We start from the raw sequence: 21,966 nt of genomic DNA, 5'->3' as shown, positions 1-21,966 counted from the left end.
TAAAAGAACCTTTTGTCCCGTTAAATATTCAAATAGAGGCCATTTTAAATGATGTGCAAAGGGGAAGAAATTCGAAAACATACATATGCATTTCGAAATTTACGGATTGTTAAAGTATTTAAATATAACTCAAATTTAAAGTTACTTTTGAATCCATTGTATGTTTTTAGTTTTGAAGAACTATTACACTTTTTTATTCACTGCACGGTACAACACTATCTCTCAATCGTTGAGTATAATTTTGCAAAAATAATGGTTTATTAATAACCGCTTGTTGTTCCCACACATATCCAAACCCAATGAATTACAAGTGATTGCGTAATGAAGTGACCCAGTTTACGCGTCACATGTCATCAAAGCATTTCAACATTACATTTCACGTTTAATATGACAGAATATGGTGTTTCTAGTATTCGTAACCAATATTTTATAACTCTCATTGATGAATAAAAATGTACTGGATATCTACCACAATCACTTATAATAGCATTTGTACATGAGTACATTCGTGCTGACATAAATGTTTTACATTCACATATATGAACTCTTTCTACAACTTCAAAAGAGTTTAGCCCCCATATTTTCGATCTATAATTATAATAAAATAGGCATCACTTTAGCATCATCAATCTTTAAGTACCTATAATATGGCATAGGCATATAGTCGTATAGGGACGTATAGGACAGGAAAGATATATTGGCACGTTTTGCTTTACAAGACATGTCTTCTGCCATTTTAAGCATAGATAGGCTAGACGAAAATTGAACACCTACATTAATAAATCCTTGCACACATTCCAATAATGCATTATTGTTATACCATTTTTCATTCAAAGGATACGCTTGATTTTCGTGTGTGTGTGCGTTCGTGTGTGTGTGCGTGCCTTTGACTAATGATCTTTGAAGCTGCGATTTGCGAAGACTCAGATTGTGTACCATGACCAACGGGCACCATGTAATTATGAAGTGTGCAATGTAGCAAGTTTGCACAGAGTGCAAAATTGCAAAATTCTTGTTCAAACTGGTACATGTATTGTTAACAAGACAAATGAGTATATTATGTGGTTCTGAAATTTAAAAGCACCCACTTATTCATATGAGGATAAAAACTGCTAAAATAACAGAAACGTTCTGAAGGCATTATGAATTACGATGTGTTTTCTTGGAAAGGGTTCACTTTGAGTTTCCGAGTGAACAAATTTCGTACTTCATTAAACAAGTTGTCAATACGTTTACCGTCCGACAGATGCCAATTTAAACAAAACTGCTTCAAACTGTTTAAAAGATGTACAATAAAAAGGTTATGTGGATGAAAGACACGTATACAGATACTGGCCCAAAGTCACGGGTGGGGTAGAAACACGGTACATGAAATTCCGCACTGGCCTTAACTTTCAGCAGTGTGTATTCCATACATATGAAATTTTAATAATGTATTTGTTAACACATGTGGTATCTCTTCACTCTCAATATCGTTAACCCAATACAAATACTTAAGCAACCACTAAAAAGAGGTGTGTGTGTGAGATGGTTGGAGATGGGCATGGGGGATGCGAATGTTCATCCAACAGACCCGACCATTACAAACATTCAAGACAAATTCACCACGTGATGTTTCTCATCACTGTAGGTTACACCTAAGACAACGCATTGATTGCTGTAGTTAGTGGGGCACTAGGTACCTACTTGATATCAGATATCATCGGATACAGCCTTGTCGCGTGATCAATACAACCCTTACGTATACAATACTTTTTCAAACGTACTCAGGCAGGTTCACCAAGTCGCCTAGCATACCATACCAACAATGTCATATGGTTAAATAAACGATTTTCAGAAGATAGACGTGATCAATTTAGTAAAGCCATCGATAACTCCTTTACAGCTTACCGCTCTGATGTATTACATGTTCGTCTTGGATATCATCGACTAATACCAGCTTGCAAACACAATATGACTATCTCGTTTTTTCCTGGAAAGTTTTTGCCTAACACATTTTGATCCGCATTTTATTTTATTTAGAACACATAAATATCTGAGAAGTTTTAGTTAACAACTAATTATCGAATAAATTTGAACAGCTAAAAATACAGTATTTGTACGTGCCCATATATGTTTTATGTTTTCTTGCAATGAAATAGTAATTAATTTAAAAGAAAATGAAATACAATCATTAAATTAAAGCGAGATTATACGATTTTGTCAGATATTCATAAACTTATATAAAATGTGTAAAACACTTATTATATAAATATTTTAATATAAATTAAAATAAAATTGAAGAAGAACATGTATCGAAAAATGCGAAAAAAAGCCAGATATTTAATTCTGAAATCGAAAATGTCTGTACAGTCGAATTCGCCAGCATGTATATATTACGACACACGAACACTTACTCTGATCCTAATAAAAAGACGAATGCTTCGGTTATTGTAGAAAAATATGTACGAACTATCTCCGTCACAAACGGCTTGGGGCGCTCATTTGTCTTTGCTGCATTTTATGAAATTCGTGTGCATAATTTTTCTTGCCTATTTTGTGTTATTGTAACATATTTTATAAATATATTACAATTTAACACTTATAAAAAAATCGTATAATCTCGCTTTAAAAAGAACATGCATTTGGAAAAAATGTGTCATGTGACATTCTTTAGAACTTTATGCTTTTTTAAGTATTTTAAATATTTTAATCGTTTTGTTAAAAAAGAAAGGAAACCAAAACATTAATCTCATTCTTTGCACACAAACACGGTCTATTTGCTTACAAAATACATGTACGTTCAAGTTTCATTCAAGCACAGAGTGGGATTGTACATCAATTCAGAAAAAGATTGGTTTAGTATAAATACATCTATATATAGGTATAATGGATATGGGTTAATTGAAACGTGCCAGCCACTTTTTCATCAAAAAACATAGTTCAGCCGGATTTGAAAGAAGTTTTTTTGTCAATACAATGAAAAGCTGAACACTCTAGATGCCACATTTATTGTTAAATCTTCATTAAAATGGGTCAGAATAAGAGTCCCAATGAACTCTGGACCGAGCTTGAAATTTGGTACGTGTGCTTAAAAACAAAATCAATATGTCAAATAAAAAAGAATGATTAGTCTTGAGTTTTAATTTATTATCAAATCTTCATTAAACTGTTTCAGAACATTTTTCGTAATGGTTTATTGGCTAAATATGACCATGTTGGGTTAACAACAAGGTAATAAAATAAAATTAAGGGAAAAGCTTGTGAACACTCTAGAGGCAATATGTTTTGCCAAATCTTCATGAATCTTGGTCAGAACATTTGTACAAATTCAAAACTGCATCGTGTGTGGTTTAAACTAGGTCGCAAGGTCAAATAAAAGAAAAACACTCGTTGACACTGTAGAGGCATTATTTTTTACCCCAACTTCAATCAATCAAGTTAGAACCTTTATTTAAAAGAATTTCCGACCGATTAAAAAATGATTGCATAAGATCACAAACTATGTCAATATGTCAAATTAAATAAAATGCTTGTGAACACTCTATAGGCCACTGTTTGAACGATTGTCCCAACGAGTTAGATATGTCTTCTGTTCGTTGAAAGAGCATGGTCGCGGTATGAGGCGGTGCAGTTTTCTTTCTGTTACTGTCGTTCACACTCCCACAAGATTGATCTACCTGTCATACAACTGTCTCAAAACATCCACAAGTGTGTGATCTTAGGATATATGAGCAGAGTACAAAAATAATTGTGGTTTGTTCTAAAACATGCCTGTCAGGTGTTGTAGCAATATCCCTTTGAATCTATTATGAAACCTTGTGAACATTACCTTCGCAGAACAATTTATTTCTTTGAGGTCTGAGAAGAGCGTCTTATGGCCATTTGCCCTTTTGAATATACTAAAAGTGCTTCGCCTACGAAACAAAAGCAGTATTGCATCATCAAACTGCTTAATGTGCCCATCGCTCGCCTTGTTATTAACTGTATTCATACACGCCGAATGTAACAGATAAGTGTGTTTAGTTCTAGTAAAACACAGCTAACTGATATTCGGCCCAGTCCGCGTATCGGCCGCTGTCATGTATTACTGAAAGCAACAGTATGTTCAAAAGTGAACCTACGTTTATCACACCTTTTCCATATTCATGAAGTTGGGTTTATTCCCCGTGTACCTTGCGACGTTGATTATCGTTCTACGGATCCTCGACTGGGCATCATGTCGAGGGAAACCAGAAGAGCTTATGTCCATGCCAGTCGCACGCTTAAAGGCTATACTGGAGCAACGAGGAGTTAAATATTCACACCTTTATCTTTATGAGAAGGCAGAATTTGCCAGTAAAATCGAGGCTACAGGTAAATGTAAATGTGCTTGAGAAGAACAACCATTTTTGTTAAATAAATAACGCATGCGTCGTGAGACGCTGGTAGACCTATTAGAACCCTCATGATGTTTTCTTTAATGACCTCATCGATGTGTTACAATTACGCTCACGTCCGAAGTACTTTATGAACATTAAAGAACTCTCAGGCATTTTAAAATATAAAACAAAGCAAAACTCTAGTGAGACGGTGACTATTTCAGTCCCTATTCACGCCAATAACTATTGGTCATCACCAAGTCCCAATTCGTATGGCCAATTACCTTTAGCAACGCCAACATTGTGCCACGGAATGATACCATTCTTCTTCAATAACACAAATCGAACCACATTTGTTATTTTAACTTTACCTTACTAAAACATTTGGCGTTTTATACCTCAATCGCGACCTCAGCGAATTAATGGTTATAATTATGAAGAGACACACGAAACAGATTCGTTTCCGGGTATATTATAGTTGCTTACAAACCACAGACACAAACATATCACAATCCAATGATTATGAAATCGGTCACATTTTGCTTTAAATCGTGGAAAATTATAACTATTAAAATTATATTATTGAATTCGGCTTAAATCGATTCACTTCGTGGTATACCCGGCAAAACATAAAGGAAACTGATAAAATAATAAATACCAAGTCTTTGTTAAGTATGATGAGTGACAAAATATAATCAGACTCATATAAAACAAGCAAATTCGTTTAATTGATATCCCCCGCCAAATAAATTTTGTTTATGGAAGGTTGTAGAACTAAAACAAAGAATCCAGTGATGCATAGTAAAATAATGGCTAAATAATAAATATTTCTACAAATGTGTGACCTTTGATGTGTGACCTTGACTTTGGTCAAAAACACATAGGTCTTTCACTGCCGGATAATTGAGAACAATTACATCAGGACATTTTGAGAATCCATTTTAGTATGGTAGAATATTTACGAAATAAGTCATATTTAATCCAAATGTGTGATTTTGACCTTTGAGTGTGACTTTGACCATGACCCTAGCAACCTGGATCTTATATTTGCCACTCAGCTAGATAATGGAGAACAATTGGGGACAGTAATTACAGAATCCATTGATGCATAGTAAAGTAATGACTAAATAATGAATAATTCATCAAATTTGTGACCTTTGATCTCAAAGTGACCTTGACCTAAGCCCCTTGAATTATGGGTGTTGAATGTGAAGCACCCCCAGATGATTGAGAACAAGTTTCATGGCTCTGGCTCATGTGTAAATGGAGATTAAGCTCTCAGCTTATATTAAAATTTAAAAAGCACTGTTTCAAGATACAAAGGGCCATGACCTTGGCCCCTAGGATTATGGGTGTTGAATGTGAAGCACCCCCAGATAATTGAGAACAACTATGGCAAGTTTCATGGCTCTGGCTCATGTGTTAATAGAGATAAAGCTCTAAGCTTATATTAAAAAGCATTGTTTCAAGATACAAAGGGCCATAGCTCTGTAAATAACGGATGGTGTACAATGATATTTGGCGTGCATCATCCTCTTATCCACATATATCCTCATACGAAGTTTCAATGAAATCCGCCAAAGCACTTCCAAGATATGGCTCCGGACACAAAAGTACCGGACGGACGGAAATACGGACGGACGGACAACGCAAAAACAATATCCCTCCGCCTACATACCCAGTGCTTCTGACAGGATGTAATTCATAATAAACAAAATCATTTTAATTGTTCATTTTTATAACCACACACCACGTTTGTTATTTACGATATAGAAATAAAATTTAGTACGTGATTGTAATAGAATGTGCCTTTCTGCTATTACATTGTCGTACATTTCGTATGGTCGAATATATCTAAAGTGTAATGTAATTCTGAAAATTGGTAGAACATTTCCACGTTATAGACTAATCAACTGTATACAAAATCAATCCGATGGATCTTTAATATTCGTCGTTTAATAACTTCATTCAAACTGTGTATGTATAATGATAAGGATATATTCTGTTACGTTATACTTATTATTCAGTGTGTTAAGTCGAAAAGGTTAAAGTATATGTTTACACATAGTATGTGATAGCAACATACACTGTTCGGGTGAATTCATATTCTTAGAAATTGGATATTTTGTAAATAGCGGATGTCCATATTATCCCTTAACTAATAACATGTAAAAGCATGTAATGTTTCGTAGAGACAAGCTTCATTTAGCTGTTATAAACTAACATTAATATCTCGTATACATTATTGCCATGTATCAGTTTATCGCGTAACCAAAATCTACTGTATAAAGGCGATGTTTTTTCCAGGTATTATTTCCATATAACATTTTAACGTTAACACTCTGTAAACTTTTATTTTACCTGATTTCCTACAATGTTTATATTTTCTTAGATTTAATATACATATCATCTCATTTGGTGAGATATTTTGCAACGATTATTAATAAAACGTGACTAATATGTTCTTTTTCATTTTATTGTTTCGCAAAAAGTGGACCATCCACGTGTTTACAATGATTTGATAACAAACATATAATGTGAGAGATATTTATGATTAAAGCAAAGAATATATTTCATACTGGGAATAAATATGATCATTTCTGCAATAAATAATTCAATATGCTCATAATAAAATATCTAAGATCGTTGCTACCTAATATCGTTCAGATGATGCAATTCATTGTTTACCAAGCATTCATTGGAATAGACTTGACATGCAGAATAGGTGCCCTACTTATGAAGTCTTTATGAGCGTGTTCTATAAAACATGTACGTTCTTCAATGACATTATAGTACTTTCATTTCCCAAAATATTAAAATGGCAATAGTAGACAAAGACACATGCGTAGAAAATAGAAGAAACTATGGCTGAGAATGTGGAAGTCGCATAATTGTGCGTGGCGTTACCGACATCACGTCATGATTTGTTTTGCATTTTAATGTAAATAACAGTCAAAGCGCAAAAAAACTCGTACTTGTCTTACCACAACACTACTAGAAACTTTTGTATTTCATCATCATGAAATGAAACATATAAATAAGGGCCATCCTTTGAAAATATATTGTTTGGTATAACCCGGCCCGTTTCATTGCACGTAGGTCGGTAGGTATGTTACTTTTTTATGGAACTTTGTTTACGTGCACGTCTTTTGATTTATACAAGAAATGACAACAACTTATCTAAATGAAAATCGCTTCTATTGTTTCCTTGACTAACCAAGGATAATTTAGACTAAAAACGCGCGAGCTTATGATGCGCGTAGAGCTGTAAGTCTTCATTTCGCTCCTATGCAGTAGTCGCATATGACGTGCACATTCGGACCAAGCGCTTACTATCACTCGGTGTGCCCGACTGACACGAAAACATTTCCCGCTGTTATTTTAGCTACATTACATAAGAAAATTCTATAATAAACATGTATTTAAATGGTCTTTATAATAAGCCAATAATCGAGTCAGTGTCATGTTATTTACCTTTAACACTAAACACACAAATCGAACAAACGTTTAGTTAATGGATTGATTGCGACTAAAACCGCCTTAAAATTTAGTTACAATAAGAACAGTTGGTTTGAACATAGATCATTGTACCCGCTGGTCATTATACATTATATAAAGTAAATATTTGTAGATGTGTAGATAAACTAATTGATGAATATTGTAACCAATAAAATGGTGTTTTTGTGTGTGTATGTTTGCGTATTGTTTTTTTTTTTCTGCGTAGATATTTTACCCAGCTTTTCCCCTAAATGACCTTCACATAACGACAGCAGACCCGAATGAATACACTCCATTCATTCCATTGGCTGATTTGAGAATAATCTTCTGAAACATTGGAAACATAACCCCGTCTTTGCAGTATATGATGTAAGACAAATCAGTGTAGGGAAATGCTGACTACTAGCTGAATGTTTATTTTGGCCTAGTTACACTTCCCTGAGACGAACATGTAGATAACAGACGTTATCTGCGTCTCTGCACATCCCCAAGACTTTCATGAACAGTGCTGGGTCAGTAAATCGTCAGGGGAAGACGGAATGTACTATACATAAACGCCTTATGTTGATAACACAGTATTGCTTTCGAGACATGAAAGAACACGAATTTTAGGGAAAGACATTATTGAAAACCTATCGGTAAATGCCATTTGTCTTGCATTTTGAGACAAAACTGCCATAACGGTATAGTGCCCATGATAGAAAGGAAATCGTTTAATTATCTAGCCACACATGTGTGACGCACGCGGTCAGGCTGTCTGAAAATCTTTCCTGCAAGCCAGAATAGGTTACCGACATTTGCCAGTTTGCAATAAATAACTCACACGCGGTCAGTTTGTTTGAAAATCTTTCCTGCAAGCCAGAATAGGTTACCGACATTTGCCAGTTTGTTATAAATAACATCATATCGGAAAGTATTGTGGTTTGTATTGCATTTACAAGAAGAAATGATATTTCTAAAGAACCGCGTCATGTGGAAATGGGACTAATGCAATTCGCTGCGAACGAAGCTCCAGTCCAACCTGCTCATCCGCGCCGTCGTGTCAGGATATGCATGCTAAGGAGGATAATAAGGAGATACCACGAAACCTCGAGTGCTGGTTGATAGCGGAAAGCGCAGCCCCTGACACGAATGTGCAAGTGCGCAATCTGGTCTTGAGCTACGCTTGCCGCATATGCCGTAAGACCTTTAAAGGGATGGTCAACCAAATTGCTATATATCACGAAAAAAAGAAAAGTTCTAAAATACCGTCAATAAATGCTTTATATTGAAAAATTAAAACATTTGATCTAAAACTCTCCTGTAGAAAAATCAAGAATAAAATTTAAAAAAAGAAAAACATGTATTCCACAACAGGGCTCGAACCACTAACCCCTGGCGTCTTCGAGTAAAAAGTCTCCCATTTAGACCACTCGGCCATCCATGCTCATACAATACAGGTTGTATTTTATACTTTATATAAGCAATCCTCGTTTTTTTACAAAATATAACGACAACAGCAGAACTCTCCAAATTACCTGTTAGACATACTCAGTTAAATGTTATTACCGAATATACTGAAAATATGGAATTTTTCAAGTAATGTAATATACCAGTCGTGATATTTTAATCAATATAAACTAATAATTGGTAAAAAATACGGTATTTTTGAACTTTTTTCTTGATATATAGCAATCTGGTTGACCATCCCTTTAAATGTGTGAAAGGAAAACTGCGTCTTAATCAATTTTTTTTAATGACGAAAAAAAGGAGTTCATTATAAGCCACGTGGGGATATTACTTGATCACACGTAGTAAAATTAGTATTTACGAGCACTATTACGTGGCGTAATTTCATGCTTTTGATTTGCGACTTTAAAGTAACAAAGAACACCACAATACTTAAGCCTTTGTTTTTAATTTAATTACTTAGAAAAGTAAATTGTCTACCTTTTTTTCAAAGTCAGGATATACGCCGAATATCTTTTTTAAAGATAATTATTGTTTCGTATAACAACTAACGGCTTTTCCTGAAACTAAATTAAGGCGGATGAATGCACATAATAATGTTATAACACGGGTGCTGTGGAAATAATATAACTTTTTGAGAAATAAATCAGTCTTTCCCTTCCCCCGACCTCTATTTCAAAGTTACGACGCAATATCCCCTATTACATGGAACTTGAACTAAAAGCAAAAATAAGACCCCAAAAATGGTATCAGCAATTTGGCATTGTTGGTACCTGAAAGCAAGTTATAGTAGGTACGCTGTATTTAATGATAGACAATCATGTTGCGGAACAAAATATATTTCCGATTCTTAGTCGTGCAGAGTTCAACGTAATTATCATAACAATTGCCCGTTATCAGAGTGTTTTAAACTAAAAAATGCATCATGATCGCAAATCGATTTTTTCTTTTTCGCATTTTGTTAATAACAAAACATGCTGTTGCAGCCAGGATAAAAAGGACAACTATATCCTACGATTGTTTTTCATTACAATGTTTCAAATTAATTATATTCTTATAAACGTTACATTTATTTTTTTTATAAAAGTTGTCGCTTTTATATTTCATATAGATAAACATGCGAATATTGTATTTTATTGTCAACATGCAGGCCTTCCTCATCGATCATTTGATTAGTTTCTCATTAACCGAGAACACACAGCAAACCAGAGAGCAATAACATGTGGAATTTTTTAAAGTTATGTTTCTATAAACGTCCACTTAAATAATGTTACCCAATAGACGACATACACAAAGTACTCCCTTCCAGTAAATTACACATCTGATTTTTAATAAAGATAATTTTATGCCATTTTGTCAAAGAGATCATTGTGAACCGTATGACTTCCCCATCTTTCCGTGCTTTGCAAGTTTTCGAAACAAATGTGTACAGGACAGCTTTGAGATGCTACATAGTAGAAGACGTATATACAATTTTAAATAAAAAATATCTTAAGTTTGTGCCTTGTGGTTTCAGATGACATTTAATAAATTATTTAAAGTGCATTTAAAGGCCATTGAAATAATTGACTCATGGGGTTCGGCATAATTTGATCAAAAACGCAAATGTATTGTATGATCCCAGTGAATTTATTTCATCCCAGAGGCTTGATTTGATCAAAATAAGTGCAGTTTTTTTTTAAATAACAAAATCATAGCTACGAGTCTGAGAGAGTTATTTCTGGGGATAACATTGCTTGATATAGCTTTATAAGTCTATATAATTCATGTGATTCTCTGGGTTCTGGCTAGTATTGATCACAGAACGATCAGTATTATTAACCCATTTATGCCTTGTGGACTTTCCCATTCTTCTAAATTGGATCAATTTATTTCAAAAATTAGGGATGTCTAGGATATTTATTTCTATATTTGGAATATTTCTTACATTAATTCCTTTAAGCAAACAGCGAAGACCCTGATGAGACGCCGCATCATGCGGCGTCTCATCTGGGTCTACGCTGTTTGCCACGGCATTTTTGTTCTAGACGCTAGGCATAAATGGGTTTATAAAAAAAGAGGCACCATTGATACTTCATGTCAGGGTTTGATAAAATCTGCCAAGCGGTGTAGTGGGATTTGTAGTTTGAATAAACAGTTTACTGGCGACGGAGGGGGCACGATGCATGGCGGACACAGGACGATAGCAAGTCTCAACCTGTGCTTTTACAAAGGTGAGCTTAATTTAAGAAAGACACAAACATATAAAACAGCGAACATTTTATGAATGATACAGTGTTTTATCATAAATAGTACAGAAAAATATTTTTTATAAACAGTCATATAACTGATTTAAAAGTGAGCACTATTCATTTGTAACAATAATTATGTATATTATAGATACAAAAGATGAAATTCAATCACCAACAAATGACATGGAAAAGTTGTAACGATACAAATATGTTATAACATGTAAATAATAAACATTTCATTAAAAACATTACTACACAATACTTAATATTACATAACTGCGATACATGAACGCTAATTACTCATAATTAGTAAATATAATATAAACGATTAACGTATATATCCTAAAACAATGGGGGATTAAACAGCGAACACTACACAATGTTAAAGCAAAACATGATAATATGTTGATCCTTGTATACGGGATAATAAAGTTTTGCTCGTTAATCATTAATAATTGCTTATCATCTTGACTACGGTGTCCATATCAATGTAAATAACTGAGATAATACTTTATTAATTTTGAATGCAGATGCGTTTGCAATACGATGAAGCCTAAACATGGCCTCTCATACAGTAAAACCATATCAGGTCGTTTTTATTATGTCCGAATAGAGGATCGGGTTTTCGTTTTAAGCAAATAAACTTACCTGTCCTCAACAGGAACATTTAACCCAACCTTTTTATTGAACTATTTCTCAATTCGTATCTATTTTTTGAAAGATGGTCGAATTATATCTAAATACATTTCGTCAGAGTTAATTGCAATCAAGCTTTATATAGTCACTATTTAATAACATATATAATGTTTGTTTCATGTATCTCATTGAAAAGATAAAGCTTAAACTTATTGCACGCCAGTAATATATGTCATATATATGCTATAGATTTTAATATATACATTTATCAAACGTTACTATTAAAACACATAATCTTATGAGTATATATAATTGAAATAATTAGATCACGTATCCAAACTCGGAGTCTTTGTATGAAAGCTAATGAACGGCAACTCTGTATTGAAAAATGTGCAATGTTTATATCACTATTCAATTTATGTCGTCATTGTATAATATTATATTTGTGTCTCGCCGTTTCAGACGATGTATATGGAGTCTTCCGATTGCCGAAGCAGTGGCTGTTTCTCTTCCGGTTTAGCCACCCTAGTGGATCTACCATTCTGGATGCGCTCTTCTGCCTGCGTTTTCGCTTCTGCGCGCGCCCGCCTGGCCTCTGTTTCCTCTGGCATGTCACTGCATCAAATAAAGTAAATGAATTTCCGTATCTTAAAGCAAAATATGAAATATGTGCATTAACTTGAATGCAGACACACTTTTTTCTTAGTTCCTCTTCAATTTAATTTCTTTATTAGAGAAACTACCTAGAGCAAAATTAAAATGGCAAGCACGTTACTCCATAAAAATATTCATAATAGGATCGTTATAATTATAGGAGTCAGAAACGAAACGAAACGAATCAATTACTAGCGGCCACACGTTGAAACGGCCCCTAAATGGATATTAAGGCCATATGTCAAATTATTATTCACTATTTTGATATATTCTTTACTTGTCGAATGTAATTAACTTCATAAAAATAACTGATTCTGATAACACCCAGAATATGTTTCAATGTTTTGAACTTAAACATTATATTCTTCGAACAGTGAACCTGTTGTTGTTCAAGCGATAATGTAACATAATTCATTATCCATTATACAATTTTAACACCAACTGAATAGTCAATTTAAAATAGGTAGATTTATTCATATAACAAGTATGTATGCTATGAGTTCGTGTAGCGTTTTACGGCTTAATAACCGTTACTGAACATACCTTATTAATTTATTATATACCTATACATATCCGTACCAAAATATTGGGGGTGTTAAGCTAGTGGATAGGAATTCTAAATTTCACAGTACGAAATCTTTTCCCGTATTGAAAAGTTCAACAGCAGACTACTTATCATGGGTAATGTATCTTACATATCCGTAACACGACATTTTTATGACCGATTGAAATATAATCTTTATTTATAAGAGTATACTTTTTTATCGGTAAGTAGGTGAACGATTAAAGGAATATTACATGCCAGTGGTGTCCCGGTGTGTTATCCTGACCTCGTTAATTGTGAGATATTGTATTTCACTCACCCTGCGGGCTCGTGGAGTATCACATGATATAAGAAACTTGTGCGAAACAACCCACCGAACCACCAACCACTGTCAGTAATATTCCCAATTATTTGTCTTAATCTATTCCCCAAATAAAAAGGTTAAAAGCAGAAGTAGTATTGTTTCATCAAAAATGGAATGTCGTCAAAATACGTGCACAATAAAGATATTAAACGTTAATAGCAAAATTGCATATATCTACGTCAAAAAGTGTGTTGTTGGTGTTGTTGTTGTTGATATTGTTGTTGATGTTGTTGTGTTTGTTTGTTTGTTGTTAGAACTTAGAACCGATACAAGGCCTTTTATTTTGAAAGTAAAGATCTATGTAAAGAATATTAGTGTTTAAACAGACTATAACAATACCAGTCATTTAGAGCCCACGCGGTGCGGTATTTAGCACCAAACCGGTAGGGGGCGCGTGCCAGGAAGTGTGTGGCGGTCGTAATGCGGTGAATGATCATGGCGATAAACTGGATAAAAAGCACAAAGCTGAATACCACAAGCACTACCAGACCTGAAAAACAGAAATTGACTATTGTATTAAGTAGCAGATAAAGAATTGTTTTCTATTTGTATTGAAACTCATGTACATTTTTGTCACTTTAAACGTTCTTGCTGGTTGTTTTAAACGTGCATACATTGTGTTGAAGAAAACACTTTTTACAAACCATGGTTGTGTTAATTAATAAGTATACGGAAGTAAAAAGAAAATTATGGTAAAAGTAAAATACCAGAACCTACAAATGATTCGATAGATGATTTAGAATGAAGAGTGAACATTTTGTTAGTAAAATGTTAAGCTGGGATAATGCCCATTCACAGTATCGATCGTGCATTGCATATCTGTTAAAAAAATAATGTATAAATATGTCATATTTTATATAACGGTGTTAATAATTACTTTTATTAACATATCAAACTTTTGGGAGATAACTCTTACGCGCTTACCGACTGGATTACTGCTGGCGACACTTAGTAGCTTCCCCTGATCAGCGAGGGTGTAGATTAGGACCATCCAAAGGGTGTTGAACACAGCCAGAATGACGATCCACTTATTTCGCAACTCTCCCAAGTCACCTGAAACCAAAAATCACATTTATTGACTTCCGAAACGCATTTGATCACGTTTATTGGTCGCCCGAACGGATTAAAAAAATTATTAATGGGATTACTAAATTAATGCTTTCCCATTTTAACATATTGTACGACAATGCTTTAGTACTGTGACACACTAAAGTCCATTTTATTAGTTCATTTTTCCGAGAAGGTCAACCTCGTTCGCCTACGAACTTTTCAGTCTCCCTCGATGACTTAGTTAAACACGCGCACAATGGCTCGTCTTGTTCAGAGGACACAATCTGCTTGATATTGTATTATAATATTTAAGCGATGATTCGTTCAAATGTTTTTGAATCAGTTGTTCTAATTGAAAACCGATTCATGCGAAGAATAACAAAATTAATGGACTGTCACTTCGATGCCAAAAATGGCCAATAATGACGTTCTACATGGTGACAGTTTATAGTTTCATGAATACATATATAATTTATAATTGTTTGCTTAACATACATTTCAATAGATTGAATAACGCTCTCGGGCAGCTATAAAGTCATAATGAAGTTGAAATAACATACGTTTGAGGATGATGTTCCATTTATTGTCATGCTTTTTTAACTAGTACTTGTTTGTACAGTTTTGAATGGATATATTTCGTGTGTCCACGTTTATTCATGTCATTTGAAAATCCATGTTTAACATTTACGTCACATGTAAGAGTGATTTCGCCCGTCATTGAAAAAAATGCACAGAGTTATTCCCCTTAAATACTAACGTTTAAGATCTTCCTCAAGTCCATACGCAGTGGACTGGGGCAAAAGACACAAATTTTGAAGCGTCTGCCAGAATTCTTCCTCTTCCGGCTGGTGTTCGCGCATCTTGTGCAAGACAGATTTCTTTAAACGTTGTCCTACCTCAAGAATCTTCCGTTCAACTGAAATTAAGAGTCATTGCCCATAAAATCCAATCTCTCGAAACGAATTAGAAACGACGGTCTTTTTCTTACGATCTTCAATGTTGAGGAGGGAGAAAGCTAAATGCCAATAGGTCAAAATTAAGAAATATAATAAGTAAAACTGTAACGCATTAAGAGGAAAGTATAAAAATTATCAGGCAAATTGGAAAATGTTCCTTAATACCAATTTATATGTCTGACACTTCCAGTGCCCTAATTACTTTAATCAGGGACCGAATACCAGTTTTTTTTACTTAAAAGTGTGCACAAACACATAGTTATAGCTCCGGTGGTGGTACAGTTCCGCACTTTGGTATCAACCGAACTTTGGTTATCAACACCAAGTTTATCCTCCTCCTCCTCATTTTCTCCTCCTCCTCAGCATCATCATTACCATTTTCTTCATCATCATCATCAGTCATCGTAATAGTATCATCATGTCTTCATGATAAACATTATGTGATGCCATCACCATCAAACTCAGCTCATCATTCCCCCCCTCCTCATGATTATCATCATCATCATTAAAATAACTATAATCAGATTATCAAACTCCCAATCAGCATTTAACAGCAATAACCAGTAAAATAGATTGGATCCATGTAAACTTCACCAATACTAGAGCTGTATTAAGTTATAAGCACTCTTATGAATTTCGTGCAATATCGGCTTATTTCGTACATATCCGTCACTCCGAACGTTATCGGGATATGTACGGAAAACTACGAATATTCGATAAATACGCTATGAAATACAAATGTAGGACCCGTAAGCTAAATTAACCACTGAAGCAACGTTGAAGAGAATGATTTCATAGCATTGAACAAGTCTGTAGATGAAATCAAGACATTACAGAGAAAATAAATTTCTATGATGATTGAGACCGCCATTTGTGAAAAAAATTCAACAGACGCTGTAACATTGAAAATACTAATAAATGTTACTTAGAAATAACAAAAAGGATAAGAACGTATCGAGTTAAGATGAATTACAATATTTATCTGTTTTGTCGAATTTTAGATCAGCAAATCGGTGTGACTGTGTCAAAATGTGGATTAAAACCAAAGTAAGTGCTGTGAACTGGGCAGAGTTAATGTTTTTTTCCGCGATATGGTAAATAAATAAATGCGATTTTTGTTATCGGTGTCAAGTATTAAGACACATTTTTTTGGATGTTAGGTATTAAAGTACCTACTGAATTTTCTAATACATTTTGCAAACACAATGTCTTACCGGATGTTGGGTTCCTCAGTTTGGCAATGGCTTGCATCAGCCGTTTGATGTGACCTAGAAGTGAATTATTTGACATTAATGATTACGAAATAACACACAATGTGGGACAAATTTTGAGAAAATATACAGATACGATTAGTGAGATATATATTGTAAATTTGAAGAACACACACCACCAGTCATTTCGGGAGACAAGTATAAAGTGTGCGTATTTGTTTCTTGTGAGATTTGCCTAGTGGACGGTATACATTATCAAGTCGTTAGTCAATAAACAAGCGTATCAAATCTAAGTGGTTAACACGTACTTAACGCATGTACTTATGGCATTTACGGACCACATGTTTGATTCAAAATTATTTGCTGTGGAAATTTGTTCATGCCAAACTACGCACAAACTACACGACCGAGTATGTAAGTGACCACACGTACCCACGAATATTTATTCGACATATGTACGTACCTATTTTGGTGATTTTCAGCTCCGTTTCTATGTCTTTTCGAGAGAAGGACTTCAGTATCTGGAAAATTGAAATAAATGGGCCAATGACCTTTTAACGCAACCACTATACAACTACAACATGGTTGTATTACTCATACTTGTCGCTACTTCCTTCAAATCAAGTAACATTAAAATATTATTTGATTTTATTCGTGCGGACTCCATTCGTCATCTTAGGATGTTATAACGTACACGTGATGCTAGTAATGTACTACTAATCCTTGGAGGCAAAAACGTGTGCCTTACCACACGTGATGCTAGTAATGTACTACTAATCCTTGGAGGCAAAAACGTGTGCCTTACCACACGTGATGCTAGTAATGTACTACTAATCCTTGGAGGCAACAACGTGTGCCTTACCACACGTGATGCTAGTAATGTACTACTAATCCTTGGAGGCAAAAACGTGTGCCTTACCACACGTGATGCTAGTAATGTACTTCTAATCCTTGGAGGCAACAACGTGTGCCTTACCACACGTGATGCTAGTAATATACTACTAATCCTTGGAGGCAAAAACGTGTGCCTTACCACACGTGATGCTAGTAATATACTACTAATCCTTGGAGGCAAAAACGTGTGCCTTACCACACGTGATGCTAGTAATGTACTACTAATCCTTGGAGGCAAAAACGTGTGCCTTACCACACGTGATGCTAGTAATGTACTACTTCTCCTTAGAGGCAATAACGTGTGCCTTACCACACGTGATGCTAGTAATGTACTTCTAATCCTTGGAGGCAAAAACGTGTGCTTTACCACACGTGATGCTAGTAATGTAATACTAATCCTTGGAGGCAAAAACGTGTGCCTTACCACACGTGATGCTAGTAATGTAATACTAATCCTTGGACGCAAAAACGTGTGCCTTACCACACGTGATGCATATTACAAAGATCGTGACTATGTCATGGAAACTGTATGATAGTGTATGATAATACACCGTGTAAACCACTCCTTTGCACACGCAACATACCTCCATATCTTTAGAGGACTTAATGTGCTCTTGTTTGAAGTTGGTCTTGTACATTATCAGGCCAATTTTCGTCAACCAACTTTTGACGTCTTTCTGTAATCGCAATTGCATTTTTTAAATTCAACGCGTGGTAAATCGTACCATTTGTGAGATTTTTGGAAAACGTTTTGTTATTAAATGTCCATTCTTAGCTCTTAAAAAGATCAATATGCACGTACGAAAGAGCACGGACATCCGTTTAAACTTATGGTGGGATAGTAAATATGGTAAATTTGAATTAGCACATCAGCGCGATTGCTACGTTTGATCGATGTCTCCTGATGCCAACTTCAACAGTAAGCTTTTGACAAATCAATTAAACGTCGCAATCATGCTTTGCATATGAATATGATTTTCGATACCGGCACATCCGCAACAATCTCGTAGTCTGGGAGTTTCTTTATCTTCTCCATCAGGTAGCGTTTCTGTCCCGACCCTTTTGATCAGAAACATGAGGGTACTTTTTATTCCGTTTTTAAGTATAACATATACGAAATTAACCTTATTTTTCGGAATGAATAGCATATGAATATTTGTTTTCTTATATTCCCCGTTGTTTTTACGTTAATTGTGGATCTTAGATACGGAGATTTATTTACACTTTTGTAAAGTAGTAACATTATGAAAAGAATTATTGAGATTAATTAAAGAATAAAAACTCAGCAAAATACAAAAACAGTTTTAGTTCGGTTTGTAAAAGCTTATATGATATTAAACTATAAAGGGTGACACGTAAAAATCGGTCATAAACGGTACCGATCATTCTTATATTTGAGTTTATTTTCATTGTACGATAACATTATGGGAGACGTGACCAGAACAATACAGAGCGGATATCGGCTCAAAATCTCATTAAATTAAAAAAAATATACATATGTACACTAACATTTAAAAATAAAATGTTCTGAAACGGTCATAGAAAATCTATATAATTGAACGACTTTGAGTTTATTTCACATGTGCATTTGCCTTATCAAAAGTCCAAAACACATTTTTTATACGTCTGAATCTGTGTCTATATAGATTTCCCAGAAACACTGTTTGATACACATGTAAATTTCAGTGACACGAAACAAAAAGTATTGATATTGCTTACTTTTGATACCCATATCTTTAAGCTCTTCGTCTGTCATTTTGCTGATGAAGATGGTGTTCTCAAATCCGTTTTCTTTAAACTTTTGAACCACGCTGTCCTGAAATTATCATCTAAATAGTCATTATAAATACATGTACTAAGTTTATTCAGCGGCAGCTGTGTAACGTTAAGGTCGTCATCGGAATAATTATTACCAGAAACATTATAAGCATTATCACCATCGTCTTTTTCTTTATTACCATTATCACTAATATAAATAGCAACTATGTATGTCATTTTCACTGTAAACGTTATCAAAATTGTCTTCGTAATTACTTATAAAATAATGATCACCCTCAGCAGCACTACTAACAATATGAATTGTTTTAAGGTGTCTCACGAAAAATGTTAACATAATAATCGTCAAATTGATCTTTATTTCTTGGCTTTACATAACTGAAAACCTTAACCCATTTATGCCTATGCAACACTCCCATCCTTCTAAATTAGATCAATTTATTTCCAAAATTAGGATTGTCTATTATATTTATTTTTATATTAAAAATATTTCTTACAGAAATTCCTTTTAGCAAACAGCGCAGACCTCTACGCTGTTTGCCAATGCCCTTATTCTAGACGCTAGGCATAAATGGGTTAAACACTTCATAAAGCAAAGCACACGGTCCTAAGATGGAGATTGCTGGTGTCAATGCCAATTTTCACAGAACTAAACCCATGTGTCGGACCCCATCCCTGAGTCATTTATCTACCCAACATCATAATTATATGATTTCGTGACCAGAACAACACATAAGATAGAGGCGAAATGTTATATGCATTTACAACCATTCACATACGCAATCTTAAAATTATTTTTATTATTCACATCGAACACTTAAAAGAATAAACATGTACATTCACTTACGTATGCGTCAAAGTCAGACGTCAGCCATTCTTCCACCTTTACACCTTCCTCATTGTTTATCTTGTCGTCGTCCTCTTCCGTATCCGAGAAGCTTTCACGGGCATCCTCTAATCCGTCTACAAACAATATTTAAACCGCGCTCTTGGAAAACGGGGCTCAATACATATGCGTGTAACGTTGTCCCAGATTAACCCGTGCAGTTCGCACAGGCTATTCAGGGACGACACATTCCGATTTTATGGAATTTTTCTTCTAAAGGAAGTCTCTTTTAAACGAAATTCAGGTCAAAACGGAAAGTGTCGTCTTGATAAGCCTATGAGGACAGCACAGGCTTATCTGGGTCAACAGTTTAGGGATAATACACGTTTTCGAGGGAAGATCATCTGCGGGCGCTCGAAAAATCCGTTCCTGCCCGAGTGCGCGCGGTCGAAAAATCCATTCCTGCCCGAGTGCGCAGCACGAGAGGAACGGATTTTGAGAGCGCCCGCAGATGATCATGTCCGAGAAAATGTGTATTTTTGCTATTATTGCATGAACAAATCACACATTCCAAAATAAATTAAAATAACATTAAAGACAATATGTCTTGTTCATTCGACATCGACAAAATAATTCGATTATTTCATATGACGTCATTAAAATCAAGGTTGTGTTTTCCATATGCCTCACTCGGTCATATCAGAAATGACGAGGCTTTACCTTCGGATACTAAGGCAGTTTTCGATTTAAATGTGTTTCAACAGTGGATTAATGCAAAGGTAAAATGCAGCCGGGCAAAGTAAGAAATGAGGAATTATTTTGTAATTTACTGGTCGTGACTGATAAATATATCGTCAGAATAAGTCATTGTTTTCATACCGGATGTTTCTTTCGTACAAGTCAATCTTATTTCGTTCCAACTTAATTTTCTAAAAATTAACACTGCCAACATATTGTCACCGAAATATTTCAAGCATACAGCAGGAACGTTGACGGTACATAAACACTTACATTTACAGCATAGTCTTTTGAAAATGTTGAGTAAATAACCTTAACTTCATTTACGTTGCCAATAAATAAAGCTGTTGTCAAGAGAGTGCAGATGGTATAATTTAAAAAGTGGATTGAAATAGTCATTGCCTTTATCCCTGAATGCATAAGGAAATTAGTGCTTATTCAGTTCCCCATTTATGCTTGGAAAGTCGTCGAAGGCTGGAGTTATTAACAAAGTTCATATTAACTTCATTGATTCCAATGAAAAATGGGAAGAAACTGCGAGTGGACTAGTTTATGGATAGGACAAACACATAACAGGGCTTGAACTGCACGTGAATCGCCTCGTTAATACACGATTTCTCCCGTTCAAGCCCTCCTTTTACCAAGTTTCTGCACGCCGCCAGAGGGCATTATAGATAGAGTTTATGCAATAATATACGCACATGCATAAAACTCCGTGTTCCCAAATTGAGGCTCATTTGTTTGGAAATTTCGCAATATTGAACGGTTTGCCCCGAACTTTTTTGCCCGAGACTCGTGA

General features: G+C 34.8%; 1 protein-coding gene across 6 annotated transcripts in view; it reads right to left on the bottom strand.

Annotated features, from left to right (window-relative positions):
- The window catches only part of LOC127852809 (chitin synthase chs-2-like), a 179,381-nt gene that overhangs the window by 40,285 nt on the left and 117,130 nt on the right, over nucleotides 1-21,966 (bottom strand). For 3 of the 6 annotated variants that reach the window (XM_052386801.1, XM_052386800.1, XM_052386799.1), the window contains exons 18-27: nucleotides 20,451-20,566; nucleotides 19,547-19,643; nucleotides 18,813-18,886; nucleotides 18,412-18,504; nucleotides 17,397-17,454; nucleotides 16,937-16,990; nucleotides 15,524-15,682; nucleotides 14,641-14,769; nucleotides 14,056-14,206; nucleotides 12,275-12,769 (exon numbers count right to left, since the gene is read on the bottom strand). The exons of 1 other annotated variant lie outside the window; for it this stretch is intronic. In XM_052386801.1, the coding sequence (XP_052242761.1) occupies nucleotides 12,613-12,769; nucleotides 14,056-14,206; nucleotides 14,641-14,769; nucleotides 15,524-15,682; nucleotides 16,937-16,990; nucleotides 17,397-17,454; nucleotides 18,412-18,504; nucleotides 18,813-18,886; nucleotides 19,547-19,643; nucleotides 20,451-20,566 (1,088 nt within the window). In that variant the 3' untranslated portion in view covers nucleotides 12,275-12,612. Of the gene's footprint in view, nucleotides 1-12,273; nucleotides 12,770-14,055; nucleotides 14,207-14,640; nucleotides 14,770-15,523; nucleotides 15,683-16,936; nucleotides 16,991-17,396; nucleotides 17,455-18,411; nucleotides 18,505-18,812; nucleotides 18,887-19,546; nucleotides 19,644-20,450; nucleotides 20,567-21,966 lie in introns of those variants that run through there. 2 more of the 6 variants (XM_052386795.1, XM_052386798.1) reach the window with 2 other exon arrangements.

Source organism: Dreissena polymorpha, chromosome 12, assembly GCF_020536995.1.
Source record: "Dreissena polymorpha isolate Duluth1 chromosome 12, UMN_Dpol_1.0, whole genome shotgun sequence".
Taxonomy (NCBI): Eukaryota; Metazoa; Mollusca; class Bivalvia; order Myida; family Dreissenidae; genus Dreissena; species Dreissena polymorpha.
The sequence above is the reverse complement of the archived record's forward strand: the minus strand, read 5'-3'. Positions and strand labels throughout refer to the sequence as shown.